The 23074-nt window shown below is 44.5% G+C and overlaps 1 protein-coding gene across 1 annotated transcript in view; it reads left to right on the top strand.

The window, feature by feature from the left end:
* Positions 1–23074, top strand: part of TTC23L (tetratricopeptide repeat domain 23 like) — a gene marked incomplete at both ends in the record, with an annotated part of 51027 nt that overhangs the window by 797 nt on the left and 27156 nt on the right. Inside the window, 6 exons of the mRNA XM_080804373.1 lie at positions 3013–3193; positions 5127–5250; positions 16282–16466; positions 17915–18030; positions 20679–20856; positions 22766–22874. Coding sequence (XP_080660499.1) covers positions 3013–3193; positions 5127–5250; positions 16282–16466; positions 17915–18030; positions 20679–20856; positions 22766–22874 — 893 coding nt within the window. The remainder of the gene's footprint in view (positions 1–3012; positions 3194–5126; positions 5251–16281; positions 16467–17914; positions 18031–20678; positions 20857–22765; positions 22875–23074) is intronic.

The following is a 23074-nucleotide window of genomic DNA, read 5'->3' as shown; positions in this document are numbered from 1 at the left end:
TAGCACTGTCCCAGTAATGACAAACTAAGATGTCTCCAGACATTGCCAAATGTCCCCCGGAGGCAATATCACCCTTGGTTGAGAACGATTGGTCTATACCAGTGTTATCAAATAGAAATATAATGCAAGTCACAAATGCGAGCCACATATGTCATTTAAGTTTTCCAGGAGCCATATTAAAAAATAAAAAAGAAATAGGTAGATTGAATTTTAATACTATATTTATCTTAAAATATCTGTAATATTTTATAAAATAAGTAGTGAAATATTTTCTATTTTTTCTTCCTCTAAGTCTTTGAAATTCAGTGTGTATTTTATACTTATATCTCATTTCAGATTAGCCACATTTCATGTGCATAATAGCCACATGTAACTACTGGTTAACATTTTAGTAATTTTGAACCACCTCAAAAAATATCCTGGGGTTAAAAGTTGTATAACTTTAAAAATTGAAGTTAAAAAGTCGCGTTCATGGTAGGGTATCTTGGAAGTAATCGGATAATTCATATTTATTATTACTAGTCTGAATTCGTATTTATGATGGCATTATAAGAATAAGTTATAAACATGGCAAAACAGACCTTTCGTTCAACCTGCCTATTCTTTTGATTCTGACTATTATTTTATCTTTCACGTGATCTGACTGGTCAGTATTCTCCAGTTATCTTTCTTATCTTTCATGACAAGATGTTCAAAGCTAGTTTAGGGCTTTGCATTCTCAAGTCATTAGTCAAGACCTCAGTGTTTCTCCTTCTTTCGAGGTTGCTGCTGTTGAAGCTCCTGCCTTTGGTGTCAGCTTAATTTATCAAAGCCTGAACTTAAAATATTTAGGGCTTATAATTTTTAAGATCCATGATTGGCAGTCTCCTTGGTGATCCCAGTAGATTGAACTTCTGCTCCAGGTCTATGAAATATGCAGCCTAGGCAAAATCTTCTATTGAGGGACTCAAGTTTCTGTTAGTTTTCTTGACTCAGGATCTGTTGCCACAGATTCCCTCTATCTTCAGTATTTTTCAAGTGTCCTAAAGCCTGTGTTTTCTTTTTTCATTCATTTGTGCATTTAATGAGCCATTATTTATCTTTATGTTAAGGCAAGTATCAGGGTTTCAGGAACAAATGAGATTTAGCCCCAGGCCTGGTAGAGATTATTTTGCTGAGTCAAAGATGACTCAGAAACAAAACGCATGAATTTTGAACATGTGACTATAACGTGATTTGCACTGTAGTATAAGTTTGGAGGAAATTTTTGCAAGTCCTTTGGAGGGTGTCTCTACTTGCTACTCTAGTACGGGACTCCAGCAGAGGTGGCATCTGAGTTGGGAGCATGGAATTCACCAGGTGGAAAGGAGGCAAACTTAGCACCCACCTTCTGATCGCCTTGCATCAGCCATGTTCTCTGGCTTTTCCACTGAGTTTGCATGTCTTCTGAAAGCACACTTCTGTTTGTGGGCAGAAGATGATTTTGCCAGGGCCTGGGCCTGGAGAAATGTTGCTCCCCTGCTATGTGACCCAGTTTGCTCATGTGCCTCTGGGTAGGTTATTTAGAACAGGAACTCTGAATGGATATTAACATGTCATTTTTCAAACTAGTGTAAAAGATTACACTTGACATTTGTTTTTCTGCTTCTTTTTTTCTTTTTACAGTAAACATTTATTATCTAATCAGTGGAAAAGGGAGATAAATATTAATCTTAAAACTATGTAGTGGTTGAACTTTTAAAAGTTGTATAACTTTTAAAATTATATATACAAAGGTGATTCTTTTGGAAGACTTGTTTATAATTAATTAAACATTCTGTTGCTGCTCTTAAGATTTCAGAATTCTATTTTTTCTGGATCACTTCGATTTTTCTGGTGATGTTAAGACATGGTTATGCCTTTTTTGGTGTAAGATTACCTCCTTTGACTTTTATCTTTACCATTTCCAATTACCCATTCATAATCATGTTCAGCATCGAAGTTAGAGATCTACATTGTGTATGTGAGACAGGAGAGGGGGCAGGAAGGAGAGAGGGGAGGGGAATGAGGGTGTGGGAGGGAGAGAGAGAGGGAAGGAAGGAGGGAAAGAGGGTAGGAAGGGAGAGAAACAAGTGTGTGTGTGTGGGGGGGGGGATTTTCAGCCACTCAGCTCTTTTTCAGCACATTTATTTCTAATACAATTGGGATGGCCATTTTGCTTCTGCATCAGTTCTTGACCTGTGGAGTTCCCTCCGCTCTCCTTATTGGGACCATATCCTCTTTAGTTAGCCACTGCTTTTAAGAAACATGAAAGAGGACAGTGAAGCCTAGCCTCAAACTATTAATTCCCTTCCCATTATTTCATTATATCGATTTTCTTTCCTGGATTGGATCAGAATTTTAGAATGTAAAAGATCTTTGAGATCTTCCAATTCAACACCTTTGTTTTGTAGTTGAAGAAACACATTCTTGGAGCTAAAAAAATAAAAATAGCTAATATTAAAATAGTACTAAATAGCTAAGTGATTTATGAGTATCATCTGATTTTTTAAAAAGATTTTATTTATTTATTTATTTATTTATTTGACAGACAGAGATCACAAGTAGGCAGAGAGGCAGGCAGAAAGAGAGGGGGAAGCAGGCTCCCCACTGAGCAGAGAGCCCGATGCAGGGCTCCATCCCAAGACCCTGAGATCATGACCTGAGCAGAAGGCTTAATCCCCTGAGCCACCCAGGTGCCCCAAGTATCATCTGATTTAATCCAGTCACCTTCTCTGATTGACCTTATTTTACAAAGAAACAAATAATAACTTGCTTAGGGTCATGTGGTTAGTAAGTAGCAGAGCTGGGACTCTGATGGAAGTGGGTAGTTTAACAAATCTGTTTCATCTGAATCACACATTGCTGTCCTGATTCTGGGCTTCAGGGGTGCAGCATGAACTTATCTCCAGACTTTATTCCTTCAAGTTTCTGTTAGAGCACATATCCCTACCCCCCTGGTTTGAGATACTCAGAGGTCAAATCTGAATCCACATCTCTCTCTGGTATCTACAGGTCGCAGCAAGCCAAGATCCCAGCATACCAGCAAAGAGACGAATTGTGTTCCTCTAGCGGGTCTGGAGAGAGTGAAGAAGACACGACAGCCAAGGAGGACGCCGTAGGCTGCATGTCTCTTCCTAAAGAGAAATTGGCCCAATCCCAGAAGAAAATAGCTCAGCTGATTAAGAAAAAGATGGTAAAACAAAAGCCCACGAGGTTTTAGTTTCCCTTTAAAAATATATCCACGAAGACAGAAGCTCTGCCTTCAGTGGACACTGAAGGACTCAAAGTAGGGGAAGTTGCTGTATTTCTTTGTAAGGGGAAGGAAACAAGGCAGAGCATAGTGGGGGAGCCGCCCTGCCTTCGGCTTCCACACCTGGCTCGCTGTGCTTTCTTCCATGGCGGGTGTGTGCTCCTGGCTTTAAACTGAAAATGTGTGTTTTGTTTTTTGTGTTGATGTTTGATTACCTTTCATTTTTTAAAAAAAGATTTTATTTGTTTTTCGGACAGAGAGAGAGAGAGAGACAGTGAGAAAGGGAACACAAGCAGGGGGAGTGGGAGAGGGAGAAGCAGGCTTCCTGCTGACTGGGGAGCCTGACATGGGGCTTGATCCCAGGACCACGGGATCATGACCTGAGCCAAAGGCAGACGCCCACTGACTGAGCCACCCAGGCACCCCTTGATTACCTTTAGTTAAAAAAACTTCAAAAATTTTTTTCTCCTGAGAGGTTTCAGAATGAGATTTCTTGGGCAACAGGAAGGCCAGGATAGTGAGGCAGGAGGCTGAGAACAAGGGTAGCCAAGCTGAGGCCCAGGCTCAGATGCCAGGGGTTCAGTGGACTCATAAGCAAACTAAACCATCAGAAAGGGGACGTAGCAGCAGAGGTCAGAGTCCAGGGGTGCATTTCTCAGAGCGAGGCAGAGACTTGGTAACTAGGACCTCAGGGCAAGTGCTCTTAACTCTGTACAGAACAAGAACAAGATCAGAATGTTCAAAATCCAGGAGCCTGAGACAGGATGATGGTGACCATCATTATTAGAATACAGGCACCAGCACGCTCCCGGAGTGTGATTCATCCACTGAGGAATTCATACACTGACTTCCTGGCCAGGAGAAAAATGAGCTTAAAGTCAGGTGTGGAGACAAGGTCTATAGATAGCTTTGGGAAAGGCCAGGAGACACCTCACAGGCAGATGATAGAAGCTGATAACCCTCTTGGGTAGATCTATAAATGTACTTCTGTAAATCGTCCAGAGGACTTGAGAGGACAGTCATCTTGGCCTGTACGCATTCGTATTTCACAGACCCAGGCTAGAACATTTGCTTTTAGAAACAGAGAAGTACCATCTGCCATAGAGGACAACTGAGCGTTTTTAAGGCTTGACAAGTCCTCGGCCAGTTTGGATAATGATGAGATGGAGGCGGAACCTATAGATGGAAAGAGATTCAGGAGACTGATGTCAGCATATGGACAGGCAGACCGTAAAAAAAAAAAAGAAGATTAGATTTATGAGGTAATTATTAGACTTACGAGACTAGATACTGAACATGACAGAATTATTGTTAGTATTTGGTGAGAGTGGTTTTCCAGTTATAAGACTAAGTCCATGTCTTTGGGAGACACTTATGGGATATGAAATGATTTAATATCTGATTTTTCTTCAAAATAATAGAGAGGGTGGGCAGATGAGGAGGGTAGATAGGAAACAAAATTGACCATGAGTGGATACCTCATGAAACCAAGTGAGCCCTTCTTCATGCTATTTTTGTATATTGCTAAATTTTTACATGATAAAAGGTTAAAAGAAGTTCCTGTGGCTATGAGTTTGAGTACACTGGGGGAGGGGACAAGAGTGGGAGCAATTAGGAACGGCTGTCTTGATCAGCCCTGTGGAGGGTAGGGCGCTTTGAACCACGTACTCATGGCAGAAGCGAGGAGCAGAGCTTAGCGTGAGGGCCTGGGAATAAGGGACAGCCACCAGGCCTTGCTGGATGGGTCACGGGATGGGAAGAGGAGAGAAGAGAAAATGATAAAAGGTGAATTCAGTCCTATATTCCTATGAGAAGAGCCTGGGCTAGAGCTTTCCCTCCTTTCCAAAAAGCATAATGACATCTTTGCTCTCTGCAGAATACCCAAGCAAACAAGGAGCTGATTCGCTGTGTCATCCTTTCTCGGATTATTTTTGGGGAAGAACACTGGAAATGTGCACAGGCCGTGGCCAACCTGGCTTATGGCTACCTGACACTGAGAGGTACATGGTTTCCCCTGCTGGGTGTGGTGGACCAGCCCGTGAGAGCCAAACTACCCAACCTATAAGCATGGTGGGGTGGGGTGGCAGAGGCGGGGGGAGTGGGGAAGGGTCCTTCCTGCTCCCAACTCACACCTCAGCAAAAGGTGGAAAAGTCCATGGATGAGGCAGGCAGTGTGGCAGGGATCTTAGAAATAAAGATAATGATGATAGCTAATTTACTGAGTACTTAGCATGTGCCAAGCTAGTCTCATTTAGTCCTTATAGTATCCCATGGAGGGAGATAGTATGATTGTCCATAGTTTACACATGAGGCCATGGAGACATAGTGGGCCAAGGACAATATCAGAAGTTCCAGCCATAGGTCCACAGGGGAAGGACAGGCAGGTATGGACACTCAGCATCAGGGTGAGTGCCCCAGTAACAGGACTTGAATTCCATGGACAGAACTCAAGTTCCCGGAAGGTCTGGCTGAGGAAAAGACCAAACCCTCATCCTAGAGAAATGGTGCTTTCTGGAAGGTACTCTGTACAGAAGAACAAGATGGGGATGCATTTGCTAAAACAAACCCAAGTGTAAGATCCATGAGGGCAGAAACTTGGCAGTAGAGGCTCCGTAAATACTTGTTCAGACTGACAGAGGCACGAACATGTTTTGGAGCCAAGGACAGGGTCAGTGCAGGGCTTTGTGCCCCGTGGCCAGCCGTGCCATCCCGCACGGACTGCATACACTCCTACCACAGATCTCTTTGTACACGTTCACATCTGCTTTGTTTACACATCTCTGTCTCTGAAACAGAAGCTCCCTGAGAGCAGGGACTAGGTCTTCCCGATAGCCGAACACAGTCTCTGGTACACAGTATGGATCAGCAGATGTCACTGCTTGACAGAACTGAGCCATTGGCCTGGGACTTTTTCAAGTATCCCTTGGACCTGGGTCTTCAGGTGGGGCCTAGCTTACCAAACAAGGAAGTGGTTTAAGGGCTTGAGATGGTTTGAGGGCTACAGGGGAAGGGAACCAGTGTACCTAGGCCATTAGGAGCCTAGATATCCGAAATTGGAGCTTTTGAAAAAGTTAAAATGGAATTCAATTTATTATTAATTAATTCTGTTAACTTCAGAACAATGTGTTCTTGCTTAGGGCTCCTTGGGACCTTTTGAGCTCATGTTTCTAATGAAATTTTAGATTCATTTGGCCATTGATGTGGCAAGCCCATGAGTGGTTGACGTTGGGGACGGTGAAGCAGTGGGCCACAGTAAGGTCACAGCGGGGCTCTTTCAGGCCTTAAGAACACATCTATTGTGTTCTGAGAGAAGGCTGACATGGCTAAGGGGAGGAGGGAGTCCTCGCTTCCTGGCAGAACAGGCAACCACTTGTCTGTGAGACTTAAGGGACGTCAGGAAGGCCTTCAGCAAAAGAAAACCTTTGAATGGAGCTACGTTATTCTTCATTTGGAATTTCTCTGTTTCAAACTTGCTGCCTTCATAAGAGCACAAATTTAGCTTTGTGCCATTGGAGTACTTCGAGAGCTCCTGTGAGAGGTCTGGTGGCACTGTGCTGGACACTCGTGACGTGTGAGTGAGCGCCGCTAGTCCCTGCCCTCTGGAGACATGGGGATCCTGTAGTAGGCAGGGACAGATGATCATAGAGGCAGGAACACAGTTCTGGGGAAACAAATGAGGCAGATCAGGGGTTCTGCCACTGTCAGGGAAGGCTGCAGAGGGACGGTAACATTTGTCTTGTCTTTGAAGCATGAAGATGAGTTTACCAAGTAGATTTCAAGGGGAGTGGTAGAGAGCCCCGCACTGGGCCTCCACATATTGATCTGAGGACTGGGAGCTGAGAGGGCCTCTGTGAGACTCCTCACCGAACACTCTTGTTTCCCTTTGGACCCGTGAGGTTAGGGTAGGACAGAAGGCACCTCAGGACAGACTGGTCTTGCCTGGTAATGGGACTGGAAGGTTAATATGGGCCCAGGTATCAAGGAATTTCGGGAGTTACTAGAAGGTTTTGAGTGAGGTGGTGACGTAATCTGATGTTGTGAAGTGAGAAACTCAGGAGGATGAGTCAGACTGATAGAAAGACTAAAGGTGCCGAGCCGTCAGGCCGTTATCCTGCCAGACAAGAGGTGCTGAGGGCGTTGGCCATGGTGGCTGGAACGTGGCAGGAATGACACGCAGAACTGGTGACCTGTAGTGGAGAACGGAGTGAGAAGCTGAGGGAAGGGCTGAATTGAATAGGGCATGACCTGGAAGGGTCGCTGAAATAGGGAGCTAAGAGGAAGAGCAGGCTGACGGGGGAAGGGGGGAGAAGCTGCCGAGTTTGGGCTCAGACAGGCCACATCATTGCCTGCGGGAGGTGGCCACGCGCGTCACGGTGAGGTACTCGGCAGGCAGCTGGGAAGTGGAGCCCGAGCTCGGGAAGGCGGCTGGTGTGGGAGGATCCACACACACGGGGGCAAGCTGAGGCTGCCGCAGTAGATGCGCTTGATCAGAAAAAGTAGGAAGAGAGGGAAAGAGGGCAGAGGAGGGAAGAAGGGAGAATGAGAGCATCAGGCAGGCCATGGAAGCGGAGCCGGCAAGGGGACTAGGAGAATCGGGGTGGGGGGGGCTGTGTCAGGGAAGCCAAGGGGAGAGAAAGGGTTTCAGAAAGAAGTGCGGTGTGGTTCCAGCGCTTTCAGAGAGAGGTCAGATGACGTGTCAGTTGAAGGGAGACCCTTGGGTTTGGCAGTTGGCAAATCATGGCTACTCGATTTGGCACAGACAAGTCTACTCCTTCGGCCCCAGGAGAGCCCAGATTCAGCGAGACTGTCTAGGGGATTTTTGCTTAACTTGAGCCTTGCAGTGATGGCAGCTTGAATTGGAGAGGAGGGCACCACCACTGTTGGAGGGGGCCATCTGCCTGAGCCTGGGCCGGGCCACAGGCTGCCTCCCTGTGTTTGGAGAGATGATCGTGGTAGGTCGGCCCTCATCTTCTGAAATCAGTCAATTCCGTGAACAATCACACCCGGACTCCGAGGTTTACTTTTCCAATTAGATTCCAAGTTGGGTCAAGATAGGCGATCAGGTCATAGCACAGAAGATGATGAGGACACCATCCTCTTCTCCCTGAGTCACAGTTATTCCTGCCACACAAACGGAGAACCACATGGGTGGTATGTCGGAGGGGGAAAAAAGTTTTCCTTTTATAGGAAGATTTGTTTGTTTTTTCTAGGTGGGAGAAACAACATTCTCATGAGACAGTGCCTACATAATAGAATAGTATCCCCTCTTGAACCCAAACTTTGTCTTTCTTTCTTTTTTATGGTACAGACATTGCTGTTCGAGGAATATAGAGTATGGAGGTTGTTTTGTTTTGTTTTGTTTATTTTACTTTATTTGACACAGAGAGCACAAGTACGGGGAGCAGCAGGCAGAGGGAGAGGGAGAAGCAGGCTCCCCACTGAGCAGGGAGCTGTGGGCTTGATCCCAGGACTCTGAGCCACTCAGGTGCCCCACTGTGTTTTTTGTTTTTGTTTTTGTTTTTTTCTCATATTTAAGTTTTTGTACAAAGAGATACCCCTGGATTCTTGTGAAATAAATTTTTTTTGAGGAAGTGAAGTAACTTTATTTTTTTAAAGATTTTTATTTATTTATTTGACAGAGAGGTAGATAGAGAGAGAGAGAGCACAAGCCAGAGGAATGGCCTAAGGAGAGGGAGAAGCAGGCTCCCCATTGAGCAGGGAGCCTGATGTGGGGCTTGATCCTCAGGCTCTGGGATCATGACCTGAGCCGAAGGCAGATGCTTAATAACTGAGCCACCCAGGTGCCCCTGATTCTAGACTTTCTGAAACCTAACGTGGAGTTTTTCCAGAGTAGATTATGATCATGACCTTTTCTTGAGAATAACCTCTTTATTTATTTATTGGCTTTTTTTTTTTTAGGATTTCTCTATTTTTTTTAATTTTTATTGTGTTATGTTAGTCACCATACAGTACATCATTAGTTTTTGATGCAGTGTTCCAAGATTCATTGTTTATATATAACACCTAGTCCTCCATGCAATACATGCCCTCCTTAATACCCACCACCAGGCTCACCCATCCCCCCACTCCCCTCCCCTCTAAAACCCTCAGTTTGTTTCTCAGAGTCCACAGTCTCTCAGGGTTCGTCTCCCCCTCCAATTTCCCCCAACTCACTTCTCTCGATCTCCCAATGTCCTCTGTGTTATTCCTTATGCTCCACAGGTAAGGGAAACCTCGTATTTCAGCTAGAAGACTTACCCAGTCTTTCCCTGTAAGTTCTTTTAAAAGTCTGTGATCCATAGAATAAAACAGCCCAAGCTTTGAAAAATCGCAGACCTCCACGAGGGATGAAGTGCTTGCCGAATTCCACTAGTTTTTTTGGTCATTGATCCTCAACTGCTTTAAAATGGGCAGAACTTAGGAGCCAGCCTTCTGCGTAGGCGGATGGATGCATCTGTGCGTGTTGCTGCCTCCTCATGCGTATGTGTGTGTTGTAGCCACCAGCCCTCCTTGCCTCATTTCCTTGTGAGCCTCTGCCAGCCCTGAGGAGTGGGAGTCAAGCCAAAAGGCGGCTTTCTCTCAACAAACAGTCTTCCAGTGAGTTTTACTGAGGGACTTTGGGAAATATAGCGTACAGAGGCACAGTCTTTGCCTTCAGAGAAGGCACAGCCTCAGGTGGGAGGTGAGCTACATACAGACAGAAGGCACCATGAGACAAATGCCATGTGATTGATTTAAATATGGGGCGTTCCAGAAGTTGGGTGGAATTATTTCTGGCTGAGGTGGCAAGTGATAGACTCCGGGGGCAAGTGCCATTCAAGAAGGCCTTTAAGGAAGGAGCAGGGTTTGGGTAGGCAGAAGGGGTGAGCACCTCTGGTGAAGAACAAGGCCTGGAGGGATGAGAGTACAACCCGTATCTAGAAAGCAGTGGGCAGGCTGTCTGGCCAAGATCAGGACTGTTAAGAGGAACCCAGAAAGGAGGGTAGGTTGGCAGACCATGGTGGGTCTTGCATACAAGCTAAGCAGTTTGTGATTTATTTGGTGGGCAAGGAGTTTGACTGGAGATTTTCCAGAAGACAGATCAATACATCCAAGAGTGCTTTCGGAAAGGTTCATCTTGCAACGATAGCCGGAAGGGACGCTATCTGGTGATCTAGATGTAACACGGCTGGTGACAAGTGGAATGAGTGAGAAGCTAAGGATTTAAGCGTCTCCGAAGGACAGATACATTCATCTTTTATCTTTCTGGGAGTTCTTCTTAAGTACACACTTACAGAATAACCAGGATAAGATCATTCTTTGCAGCATTGTTTATGACCAGTGTCCCCATCACCAGAGGACTAATAACCTACAGCAGATTATGTGTAGCTTTAACAAGGGCGTGAGGAAGCACCGTATACTAGTAGCGGAAAAACTCTGGAATGCATCGTGAGGCAAAAGAGAATGTACAACACAGTATGGGTTCAATATGCCTTATTTTATGTAAGAAAGAAGGGGAGAGAATCTGTGTTTATATTGACATAAAGAAACACTGAAGGATACATAAGACAGAAGCAAAAACCAGTTACCTAGTGGGGCCTTTCAGTGAAAGGGAACAAGAGTGGACATGAGACCCTTCAACGTTGACCTTGTCATATAATTTTAATTTTTGAACCATGGAAATGTATTACCTATTTACAAATAACCTTTAAAAAAAAAAAAAAAGTAAAGGAAGCATTGGCAGGACCTGATGTTCAATTTGAGGTTGAGGATAAGTGAGGCCCAACAGTGACCATGAAGGTCAGGCCCCTGCATGTGCCATAGAGACATTGGTCAGGAAGGCAGGAGTGCATGGGGGAGAGGAATGGCGGGTGCAGGTTTTGGTGATTTTGAATTGCGATAGAGAAAACCACTAGCACGTTTTTACTCCGTGCTTGGAAATTTGGGACTAGAACTTTGGGACTAGGACTTTGGGACTAGGAGGAGTGTCACAAGCATGGAGGAATATTCGAGAGCAGAACTGGGGAGGGGAAATGGAAAATTACAAGCATGGAGGCTAAGGCGGACATGCTAGGGATTGTTCGAACTTCTGAGAGGGAAGAGAGGAGAAAGGAAGAAATGGAAAGACAGACCCTTGGGGAAGGGAACAAAGAACCCTCGGAAAGGGTTAGCAAAGAAGCAATGAGGGAAGGTTCAGAAAGGAGAACTGGTGTAGTGTCGTCGGAGCCAAGAGGAGAAGCCAAGCAGGTCAGGGCATCTCACTGAGAAACCATGACTGAATGTATTTAGTAGGAGGTCTCTGGGGGCCTCAGCAGAAGAGTTCGTGCAGAGCGGAGGGAGCAGAAGCCAGATCCGAAGCGTGAAGGAAGGGAGCCGAGGCCAGGAGGCCAGACTACGCGTGCTACTTACTATGTATTGAAAGGAATGAGGGAAAATAGGGTCACTGGCGAAGACGGAAAAGTCACATGCAGATAATTTTAGAAGAGAGAGAGACTGAGACAGAGTTTCAGGAGTGAGGAAGGAGCCCTTTCAAGAGAAAGTTTGGCAGTTTTAAGAAATAGAGCAGTTGTTGGAATGGAGTTCAGGAGTCAATAACACAAGACAACACAGGGCCTTTGCAAAGCAGGGTATAAAGGCTGCTGGTTGGCGAACAAGAGGAAGGGACCGGAAGTGGGACTCGGTGGTGGTGGCCCGAATGAGCCCAGTGCTTCAGTGGCTGAGCAAGGGCAGCTACAGAAACAATAAGGTGTTTTGTCACCTTGTGCCGAACTATTGTCCAAGAGTCCAGGAAGGACAGAATAGTGACATGGACAAGCAGTCTCCTGGTCTATGGCTTATTATTAATGAAGCAGTAAGTGAGTCAGCCTGTAATTACTGGGAACTTTCTAGGGATCCTGGGCTCTATTCTAAGTGTTGCAAAATACAGAAACGTGTAAGTCACAAACCCTATGTTCTCTGTCCAGTTGGTTGAAAAGGACAAAATTGGTGCAGGAATAACAGGAAATGATTAGAACTGGGTGATCTGACCTGCAGGAAACCATTCATGCTTGCCAGCAAGGAGGTTGTGTTTGAGAACTCGGCCTTTTGCGGAGATTCTGTAAGCTGCTCGGTAACAAAGGTCCGGAGTCAGGGCAAATATAATAAACTGCTTAAGAGAATGGACCCTAGTGGTAGTGGTAGCAGTAGTAATAATGATGATGATGATGATGATGATGATGGCTGATAATTTACTCAAACTCATTTCATTCCCTTGTGCTGGAATTTTCACAAATTAATTTTCACAAATTAATTAAATTAATCCTTACAACAACCTACAAGGAAGAAAGTATTTTCTTTACCGTTGTACTGGTGACTAAATGGTGGCATGGATAGATGAAGTAACTTGCTCAAGGCCACAGGTAGGAAGCGGCTAAGGCAAGATCGGTATCTGGGAAATCAGGCTCTAGGCCCTGCTTTTTAATCGCTGTCCGGGCGAACTTCTTAAATATAGTTGACGATCAAAGGTGACAGCAGCAACTCCCAAAGACTGGGTGGGTATCTCCAAGCAGATTCTCTCCGGCCTGAGTCAGAGTGACAGATGTCAGTGGTGGGATCATATCTCAAACTAAAGCAAAATGATTTGATATGTTTGGTGGACGATACCAGGGCCCAGTTTCCAGTTCAGCCCTGTCATTTCTGAACCTCAGGCTCCAGACACAGGGCCTGATTTTGACCTCTGTGCTTGGTGCACTCTTGGTGCTGGGAGAAGGTGTCCTTGGCTTGGGAGAAGGGCAAGTCAAGGGAAATGACTTGGTCTCTCCAAGTTGACACTGGAACTGGGGAAGTGGGGCTCGCAGTTAGGGAACGAGAGCACAGGTCTATGAGCTTCTTCTAGAGACAGTTAGCGTGAGACTCGTGTGTATACGTATTTGCAGTGTTATCCTTACATGAGAAGAGCATGTTCTTGCAAATCTATTTCAAATGATTACTGATACTGATTCACACTACTTTCTGTCCTCATGAATTTTCTCATGTAGGAAATGCCATAAAAATATCCCAAAGTATGGGGTTTTTTGAAACATAAAAAGAGCTCTTTCATACTTGTAAAGGTTGGGAAACATTGTCCAGAGCAGTGATCTCTGAACCCTTGAGAATTGGCTCCCTCATCACTTCAGAAAATTTGAGCAAACTCCATAAATGTGTATTTATTATAAATTATGTCAGTGGTATTAATCTTTATGTAATATTATAACTATTCATGAAAATAGAAGATAAAAATTGAAATGTTTGTCTTTTCTTTCCTACACCATTCTGGCATCTTGTGTGCTGTAAGGGGCTACATGCCCCCCACTTTGGAGACCAGAATGGATTCTGGGAGCAGTAGTGGAATGACTTTTTTCCCTTAGGGCTGACTTTGAAGTTTAATGAGCCATTTTCAGTCGAGAGCCTAGTTCAGTTTGCTCAAGCCCAGGGGTCACCAGTTCAGCTTTTTCACCGGAAGGACCAAAGTGTGGGGCGTGATAAAGCCGAGACAAGGAACCCTATGATTCATTAGCTGCTGAGCTTAGGGTAGAAGTGTTCCTCCAGGGGTCTCACAGCCCAGCACTGGACACTTGGGGCGTGCATGGCAGACAGACTGGCAAAGCCTCAGGACAGCTTTGTCATTTGTTTTCCACTCAGGAGCCCAGAAGCAACATTGTGCTGACTGAGGGGTGGTTTTCAGTGGCTCAGCCAGTTTCACTTTTCTCCTTCCTACAGACTGAGGGAAGCATCTAGATTGGACTTCTGCACTTCTTTCTGACACACTCCCAGGGGCCCACCTAGTTGTGGGAAACAGCCTATTGGCTAAAAAGCCTTTCTCAGTTTCCTGTCTTATTTTCTTGGTCTGATGTCCTTGGCAAATTCAGTTGCTGCTCCCTTCCTCAAGAACTGTAAAGACTCCCCATTACCTAACATGGAATCCAGCCTCCTCATTTGGCATCCAGGACTCCATCTTATTTTATTTTTAAGGATTTTATTTATTCATTTGAGAGAGAGAGAGAGAGAGAGCATGAGCTGGGAGTCGGGGGGGGGGTGGGCAGAGGGAGAAGGAAAAGCAGATTCCCCCCCGCTGAGCAGGGAGCCCTGCACGGGGCTGCATCCCAGGACCCCAAGATCATGACCTGAATTGAAGGCAGACACTTAACTGACTGAGCCACCCAGGTGCCCCCAAGACTCCATTTGACCCATCCATTTCTTACCTTCTGTGTCTTTACATGTAAACCTCTCCTTCAGTCAGGCTGATCTCCTTATGCCTTGACACTCCTACATACCCCGCTCCATCCCACGTGTGTGTGTGTGTGTGTGTGTGCGCGCACACGGGGTTTTTGCTTATTCTATCTTTATGGCCTCAGGCTGATTACCTCAAGTAGACCTCCTTCCTCATCCTTCTCCATCAGTCAAACTACCTACTCTTCAAAAATAAGATGAGACCTACCTCTTGTATAAAGATTTTACTGAATGCTTCTCCAAGTGTGGTCCTTAGCCCGCATCACGTCATCCCCTAGAATGGTGGTTAGAAATGTGAATCCTCCATTCTCACCTCAGAACCTGTGAACCACAACGGGAAGCAGGGCCCAGGAATCCGCATTTTAGGAGGGTGTTTCTGGTGTGCAGGGCAGTCTGAGGGCTGCTGTTACCTGTTAACTTGGGGCACAGCCCTCTCTTTTGCCATAGACCCCCATTTTTCTCTTGAGTTGAGACCTATGGACAGGCACGTCTGAGTGTTCCACAGTGACTTCCTGGCTTTCAGGTCATTTGCAGGCCTCTCCCAGGGAAGCTCTGTTCTTCCTTCCACCTCCCCCCTCCCACCCTGGCCCTCATGGCAGCTCGTTAAGGAGCTCCTGCACATCTGGAATGTATGAGGGCTGCAGACCTGAAGTCTTTAAGTCCTCTTAACGGCCATTGACTATACCTGCACTGAGAAACCAGGCTCCAACGGCTGAAAGAGGAGCAGACTGAGGGCTGGGAGTGTGAAGTGGGAATTAGGGGCACAGTGGGTCTCCCTGATAGGACTGAATATGTTTACCAGCCTGCAGAGAGGAGAGCTGAACGGGAACACCAGCCATGCCTGTCTGCAGTAGAGTGGAGAACTCCTAGGATCATGAGCTCTCGGCCGACCTTCCTCTTTTCTCCAGGCTTTCTCTTGTCCCATCAGGGATCCCTGGACATGAGCTAAGTTGGAAGATGAAGAATGAGGTCTAGAAATTGAATGTTGTCAAGTCTACCTCTGTCAGCTAACTGAACAAATAGCAGTTCCAGTGGGTGCCCAGAAACTCCAGCCTCTAGTAAGGAAACAAGGGGAAGCATACTGAAAGTTCTGTCTGGCTGGAGTTTGGCATTCCCTTTGTCGTCTTAGCGAGGGGCCTCACTGCATTCAGGAATTGGATTCTGTACGTGTGCGTGTGTGTGTGTGTGAACAATTAGTATAACCAGCCTCATCTTGGATTCAAAAAAATCCCCAGATGGAAGTAATTGTATTCATAAGCCCTTTATTTTTAGAATGCCTTTTCCAGAAAGCTCAAAGCATAGCAAACACTCTGTGGCATAACCTAGTTTGTTTCTGGACAATCTCCAGGTATTTGGTAAAGGGGAAGCTTCTATAATTACTGTCATTTTACATTTGGAGGATGGAGAAGCTTTGTGGGTTGAAAAGGTCACATGGCATTAGGGGCAGAACTGGGGACAGGACACTCAGCTTCTACTCCTGTCTCAATCAGTGATTTCCAAACAGAGGCCCATGGATTCATGCTGTGATGGCTGCTTAAGAAGCATGTGTGGAATTAATTAAAAATATAGATTCCTGGACTTCCTTTCTCTAAAGATTCCAACTCAGTAGGTCTGGGGTGGGACCCAGGAATCTATATTCTCTACCAGTATTCTAGATGATTCTGATGCACCACCAGCTCTGGAAACGAGTACTCTGGACCATATGCCAACCACACTACCCACCTATTTCCTCCCCGAAAGGTCTTTGACTGAAACATGCCTTTTTCGTGTTTTTTGTCTTGCCACCCACCCTCCAACTCCCCCAGGCCTCCCAGCTCAGGCCAAGAAACACGCAGAGTCCGCCAAGAACACACTGCTGACCTGGAAGGACAGCGCGACCTCAAATAAGGAGAAGAAGGAGATCCTGGACGCTCTGGTCATGCTGTACTACACCCTGGGGGTGGCCTGGCTCCTGCAGAACCGATATCCTTCCTTTCCTAGTGGGGGTCTGGTGATCGGGGCCCGGGGCCCCCTGCACCTGCCAGACGGGCTGTCTCACACAGGAGTCAGGGAGATCGAACCAGGCTCCATGGCTCTGTCCCAACAGCCAGCTGCTTCCTCCCCCGCCAGCCTCTCATCTCCATCCAGAAAGGTAAGGATGTCCCTCCTGTGTTCATGTGAACTTGGAGTTGAGCCGTGGGAGGGATCTCACTGGTGACACATCCCCTAGCCAGGTGAAAAGTTTTCGGCATCTGTCCTACCTTTCGTTGAGCACCAAGAGGATCAGTGTTGGCAGTGAAGATGCAGGCGATGGTGGTGGGAGGAATGTCAGGAAGAGGGAGAACGGGTGGTAATTTACAGCACTGAGGGTCATGCAGTCCCCTGGGGAGCTTTAAAAAGTATTGCTGTTTGGGATGCACCCCAGAGATTGTAACTTAGGAGGTCTGGGGTGCATCCATTTATTGAAAATTTTTAAAAGTCCCCCAGGTGATTATAACATGCAGCCAGAAACCTCTGATTTAAAGGACTCTTGATCATTTTTGTTTTTCTGAAATGCTGTCAAGAATACTGCCCATGAAGCTGGAAGCCAAGCAAAATAGCCAAAAAAAAAAAAAAAAAAAAAAAGAGGTTCTCTATATCCCAGGGCGAAACTGTTACTCTGCCAAAAGCTTGTGATTTTGACAGCCTTTTGGTACCATCTCTCCTTGAGAACTGTTAAGGGTGTTTCACGTTCATGTAAACCATGGTTGGAACGGTACAGAGATGAGCGTGGCCTCTGTGGGGGGGTGCCACACACATTTGTAAAACATTCCTTATTAAAAAAAAAAAAATTAATCATGAGTCGTCTTTGAGACCATGTGTCCCTAGTCTCTCCTCCTTACACATCCCCTCTCTCTACTCTTTTGGTCTTGACACTCAGCTTGCAAAAACTGATCTCTGGCCTTCCTCTGTTATGCCCTTAGAAGGGGCTATTGAAAATGCGGGAAATAGAAGGATGTTTGGGAATTGAGGGGATTTCCTGCTGTTTGCTTCTTGCCAAAAACCTGCTTTGCTTGGACTTTCTAAATGATCCAGAAAGTCCCTTTCAGCAGACTTTGTTCCTCTCTTTTATCATTCATAGGAACCAACGCGGGAAAACTGCATGGCTCTTGCCCGCAGTGGACGCCTGCACAGGAAACATAGCCAAGGGTACATTTTCTGTTCACACCTCCCATGCTCACCACCCACCCCAGCGCTGGATTCAGGCTAGCAGCATGGGAAACCCGGGGCTCTGTTCGTTTTCTAAAGAATTCTTGACGACGTACACATAAGGAAAATAAAGAACACAATAAAGTGCCCATTTTCAAATTCTGCTTTGTTTTCCCAAAGGGCCCTTTTATTTGCTTATCACCTGCTGTCCCTGGCAATGGGGGAGTTGGTGTGCCTGGCCTTTTCCTTGACTGTGTCACTGGCAGAGAGGCTTATTTCAACCTGCAGAAGGCAGAGAGAAACATGAAGGAGCTGAAAGAATTATTTAAGGGAGATGTTCACAAATCCCAAGTCTCGGAGAAAGACCTGACCATTGCTTTGGGCAGGTAAGATCTGGGCTTTGAGATGCTTAGGCTTTGTGAAGGAGGCCTGGAATTACATGATGGTTCCGTGTGCTCTCTATAGAATGGGAGAAAAGTACTCAGGGCGAAAAAAACCCAGAGCCTCAAATGATGGTAAAAGAGGCTTGTGTTTTTCAAAAGTACACCCCACGGTCCGAGCTTTGTGGGCAGTGCCCTTTAATCCTAAAACGCCACTGAGGTCTGGTCCAGCACAGTCATGATCTCAGTAGACAGAGGGCAGGGAAAGCCAGGCTGAGAGTAAACACACTGTCCACGGTGATGAGCTTTAAGTGTTGCACCCATGGTCTGAACTCAGGGACTCCTAGCCCTTATGCTGCCTCTCACACTTATTGTCAAATTGTGTCTTTTTCTGAATTGCCACCCACATTTGTCATTAAGTATGATATCTTAAAAGACGAGGAAAGAACATTTCAAGAAGGCTGTTTATTGGAGGCCCACAGAAGCTGTGCACAGCACGTGCATTTTTAAGGAAAGTTCTGTTCCATATGGAAATCAAGTACATAGGATTTGTTTAAGTCAGAACCAGACTAGCTGTTTTGCAGCGGAGTTAGGTATCCTCAGAGAGAATGATGGTATTTACATACGAGAGTGGGCCCATCAGATTATCAGAAGAAAAGACTAAAAGGCTTACTATTCCCTAGATTTCGAAAATATCTTCACACCCTTGAAAGCAATCTGTTTCCAAAACTGTAAGCACTTGGCGTGGTAGGGAAGGTGACTGAAGGGTAAGTAAGTGAAATACATGAGTCATGTCTGCCTGCTCTAACCATGAGTCTAGAAGTCAAATGGGAAATGGCGGGGAGGTGTTGGAATGCCCAGAGCTAATCTAACCAGGGATGTTAAGTCCACAAGGCCATAAATTAGAGTGTAGTGAATGTCTGCTGCCATCACATGGGTCAGTGGCTAAGGTTTTTGTGCCTCATGGGAAAGATAGCTGTGTTCCTTTTTCAGAGTAAATTCTAGTGCATAGTTCATTCATTCATTCTGTGGTATTTACCTAGTATCTATTTTGTACTTGCGCTGTTCTAAGTGTTGGAACATTTATTAGGTATAACTGTATCCAAGACACTAGTCTAAGTGCGTCACATAATTTATTTAATTCAGTCCTCTACTATAAGCCTATGAGGTAGATATTTTTATTTTCATTTCACAGATAAGAAAATTAAGGCACAGAAAGAGTAAATAGAGGAGACGGCACGTAGATGGGGCATCTGAATCCATAGCTCACCTTCTGTACTGCATCTAATTATGTTTTATAGTGAACAAATATATAGTAAGGGGAAATCCCTTTTCTCATTTTAAAGGTAGGGAAAATAAAAGTGTGACCGTATAGGCCAGACATCTTGGCTAATATCTCCCTACAAGCTCTTGACGAGAGGCATTTTCATTCTGTAACTTCTGCTCTTATGGTCAGGGGGTAGTGGTCTGATTCATCAAATATTTTGGTAAAGAATTATCAGATAACAGGCCAGTTCTCTTTTGATTGTTAAATTATAACTTGCAGAATGCCTTATCTAAAATAATTTTATACACACACATTTTTTTTTTCAACTTGGAAATACAAAGATGGAAGCAAGAGGTGAGGGGGAGTAATATTGATTGTGTATCCGCTATATGTGAGGTGATTCCATGTATAAATTTTAACCTAATCTTCACAACAACCATGTAACTTGGGTATTCTTAGCGTTGTTTTATTTGGAAGGAAATATAGGCTATTGGAGTTTGACTGTAAAGCCAATAACTTGTGAGAAACAGCTTTGAACTACCCTGTTCTCCTTGTATCTTACTGTGTCTAGAGGGATAAACCTGTATGGGATGCTATTTTATTCTCATTTTTAAAAATTCTATTTTGTTTTGGAAGCTTTGAAAATAGACATGAAGAAGAAAATAAAAGTTAGTTTTAATCTCACCCCCTAAACATAACTGCTATGGGCATTTTAGTTAGATATAGATGTAGGTTGATAAACATTTTAGTTAGATATAGGTATATAGATAGATAGAAAGATAGATCAAGGTCAATTTCTAGTATAGTCATATCACTTTTTTTTTAACTTAGCACACTTTTAATTTTTGCCCATATTACTTAGTCTAAAAAAGAGGCATGATTTTTAAAGTCTGAAGTATTTTATTGTATCACATGTCATAATTTATTTAACCACTGGCTTTTGGAAGGGATATTTACATTGTTTTCTCTTTCCTTTCTCATTTTTAACTGAGGAGGACCAAACTAAACTAAATCAAACAAGACAAAGCATTAATTTTGCATTGGTTTGAAAGAGAGGGAGCCAGAAGTGATAAAATTTTATTTTGATTCTGGAAAATCTGTGTTTATGAGTAAATTATCCCACCTTTGTGACTTGCTAGAAGCCATTTTTTCCATTTGGTTTTTTATAAAATGAGACTGCAGCATGCTATGTGAATGGAAGTGAATGGTAGTCAGTGGAATCTGGTTGGTGAAATGCAGGTTAATAGGAGTTTATTTCTAGCAAGACTGGATTTTTAGCTAGCCACTGAGATGATTGGCCTCTGAAGGCCAAATTGTTTTGTTCTTAGAATCAGTTCCTTTTGTGTCTGGACAACTCTCTGACTTTGCATCTTTGTCCCTCTTATAGGGCCTCCTTGGCCATCCACAGATTGAACCTCGCTCTGGCATACTTTGAAAAGGCAATTGGCAATGTTATTGCTGCTGAGGGTGATAGAACATTGGATCTGGTCAGTCTATATGAGGAAATCGCTCAGATCGAGCAGCTGAGGAGGAACCATGATCGGGCCATCCAGTACTTGCAGCAGGTTAGTAAGTTGGCTGGAGCCCCAGCCTAGAGGCTGTGTTTGGCCCCAGGCCCTAATCTCAGGGCCGGGGAAGCTTGGGCTTCTCAGAAGGACAAGGAGGTGGGATGGATTTCCTGCCGGATCCACAAGAGCCCTTCCTCAACCTTAAACAACAGGATCAGAGAACACTGACTCAGGGGTGGGTGTCTCTGCTCTTTGACCTGATCTGAGACCCGATTTCCCATCCCAGGCCTCCCCTCAATTCTGTGGGTACTAGGAACAAATAACCAAGTGAGTCTGCTCCAGGAGAAAAAGCCAAAGGGGCAACCAAACTTAAGTCTTTAGCATTTTTTAAATGAAAAAAATCGTGATATTTTGGTGTAATGGTGTCATTTGTCCTCTAGGCTAGTCTAGCTGTTTGTATCAACAAGTCTAAATTTAAACTGACAAAAAGGTTTTTCACTTGGAGATCACTAATTTGACAAATGCCCAGGGGAAAACAAAACAGAACCCGAAGGAATGTTGAGTATATTATAATGAAAACAGTGTAAGGCATTTTTACCTATCATGTACTTGAACTTGCCTTGAAACTGCTTGTTGAATTTACCTTTTCTCTCCTCAAATGAGAATCTGGTCTGTGGCTTCAGGTATCTCCCAAAGTCAAAAGTGGATCAAAATATCTGATTTTCTGTATCATAGAACACATCCAATACAATTCAACGGAATATATGAAAACAAGCTGACATTGTAGCAAAGGCATTGCAGGTAATCCCACAATCCAAAGTTACTAGTATCATACACTGGAGAAATGTTAGGGAATGCAGCTCTGTAAGCATTGGCCAGATCAGAATAGACAAAACAACATATAATCAGTGTTTCCCAGCAATAAGTAATAGTTAACACCTATGGAATGCCTTTACTATGTGCACTTGAGGATGTAGCTGTTTAGTTCATGCAGTAACCCTGTGCTGTGGAGGCACTATTATTATTTTTATCTCATTTTACGGGTGAGGAAACTGAAGCGTAAAGAGTCATAGCTAATTCAGCTGAAGTTGTGTAGCTAACAAGTAGGAGAGCAGGGATTTGAACTTAGGAAATTTGATTCCCCAGAGCCTATACTCTTAACAGCTCTGAACTGTCTTAGCTCCATAGTGTTGTCTGATAATCGCTGGAGCTCCTGAAATACCTCGTGGTGTTCACCCTGTGAACTGTGAAGCTTGGGTGGTTTTTGTCTTGCTGGTGGAAGTGGACCAGATGGTTTCTCTCTTCTTTCTCCTTCCATTTTAGTATGAATGATAATAGTAATAAAATCGCCTCTTCTCTCATCCTTATGACATTCCAGGTGGTATTCTAAACACTTCACATATATTAATTCATTTAATCTTTTCAGCAACTTTTTGCAAGAGTCATTTCTGAAATTCCTATTTTATATTTGAAGACATTAGTAACTTGCCCGATGTCATAAGTGGCTGAAGTGTGATAGGAACCCAGGCAGTATGGCTTTCCGATCCACACTCAACTCCCCGGCACTTCCTTTGATAACGAACCTTTGAGAGGCTGAGCTAAAGTTGTGATTGTAATTTTGCTATGAAACTTAATAAGAAATAAAAATAGCTAATATTTATTGAGGACTTACCATGTGATGGTACTATGTATGCCCACCACTTTGCATGTACCATCTCATTTAATCTTTTCCAAACCCTAGTCGATGGAAGCTGTGTATTTCTTCTGCATGTGAAGGTGAAGTTACTTGTTCAAGACTCACAGCTCACAGTGAGGAAGTAGCTGGGATTCAAACTCATCTCTCTCATAACTCCATGATTGGGTACATGCAGCCCTCAACTAGCAATTTCATGAGAGCTATTAGAAAATCCTTCCGTAAAACACTGTTGTTTGGGTACTTACTTGATCATGATTTTCTCTATTCCAGGCCTATTCTATCTGTGTTTCTTTGTTCACTGAAGTCAGCCCCCAAACTGCAGAGGCAAGTGCGTTACTAGCCAAGGCTCATGCCATGTCTGGAGAGGCCCAACACAGGGGTAGGTGGAGGGGGTAGTTTGCAGTTATCATCATTTCCCTTGGGAGGGAAGCACACTGGCAATGGTCTATCTATCAATATCGACAGGTGATAATTAGCTATTCATGACTGTGATGGAAAAATTAGACTGGATACCATTTTGTATGAAATCATTTACACATGGATTTAGGCACAGTATCTCCACAAATCAGTTGGAACATC

The sequence above is a fragment of the Martes martes genome (genome assembly GCF_963455335.1).
Source record: "Martes martes genome assembly, chromosome: 5".
Classification (NCBI taxonomy): domain Eukaryota; kingdom Metazoa; phylum Chordata; class Mammalia; order Carnivora; family Mustelidae; genus Martes; species Martes martes.
Note: the sequence above shows the minus strand (reverse complement) of the source record. Positions and strands in the feature narration are given on the sequence as shown.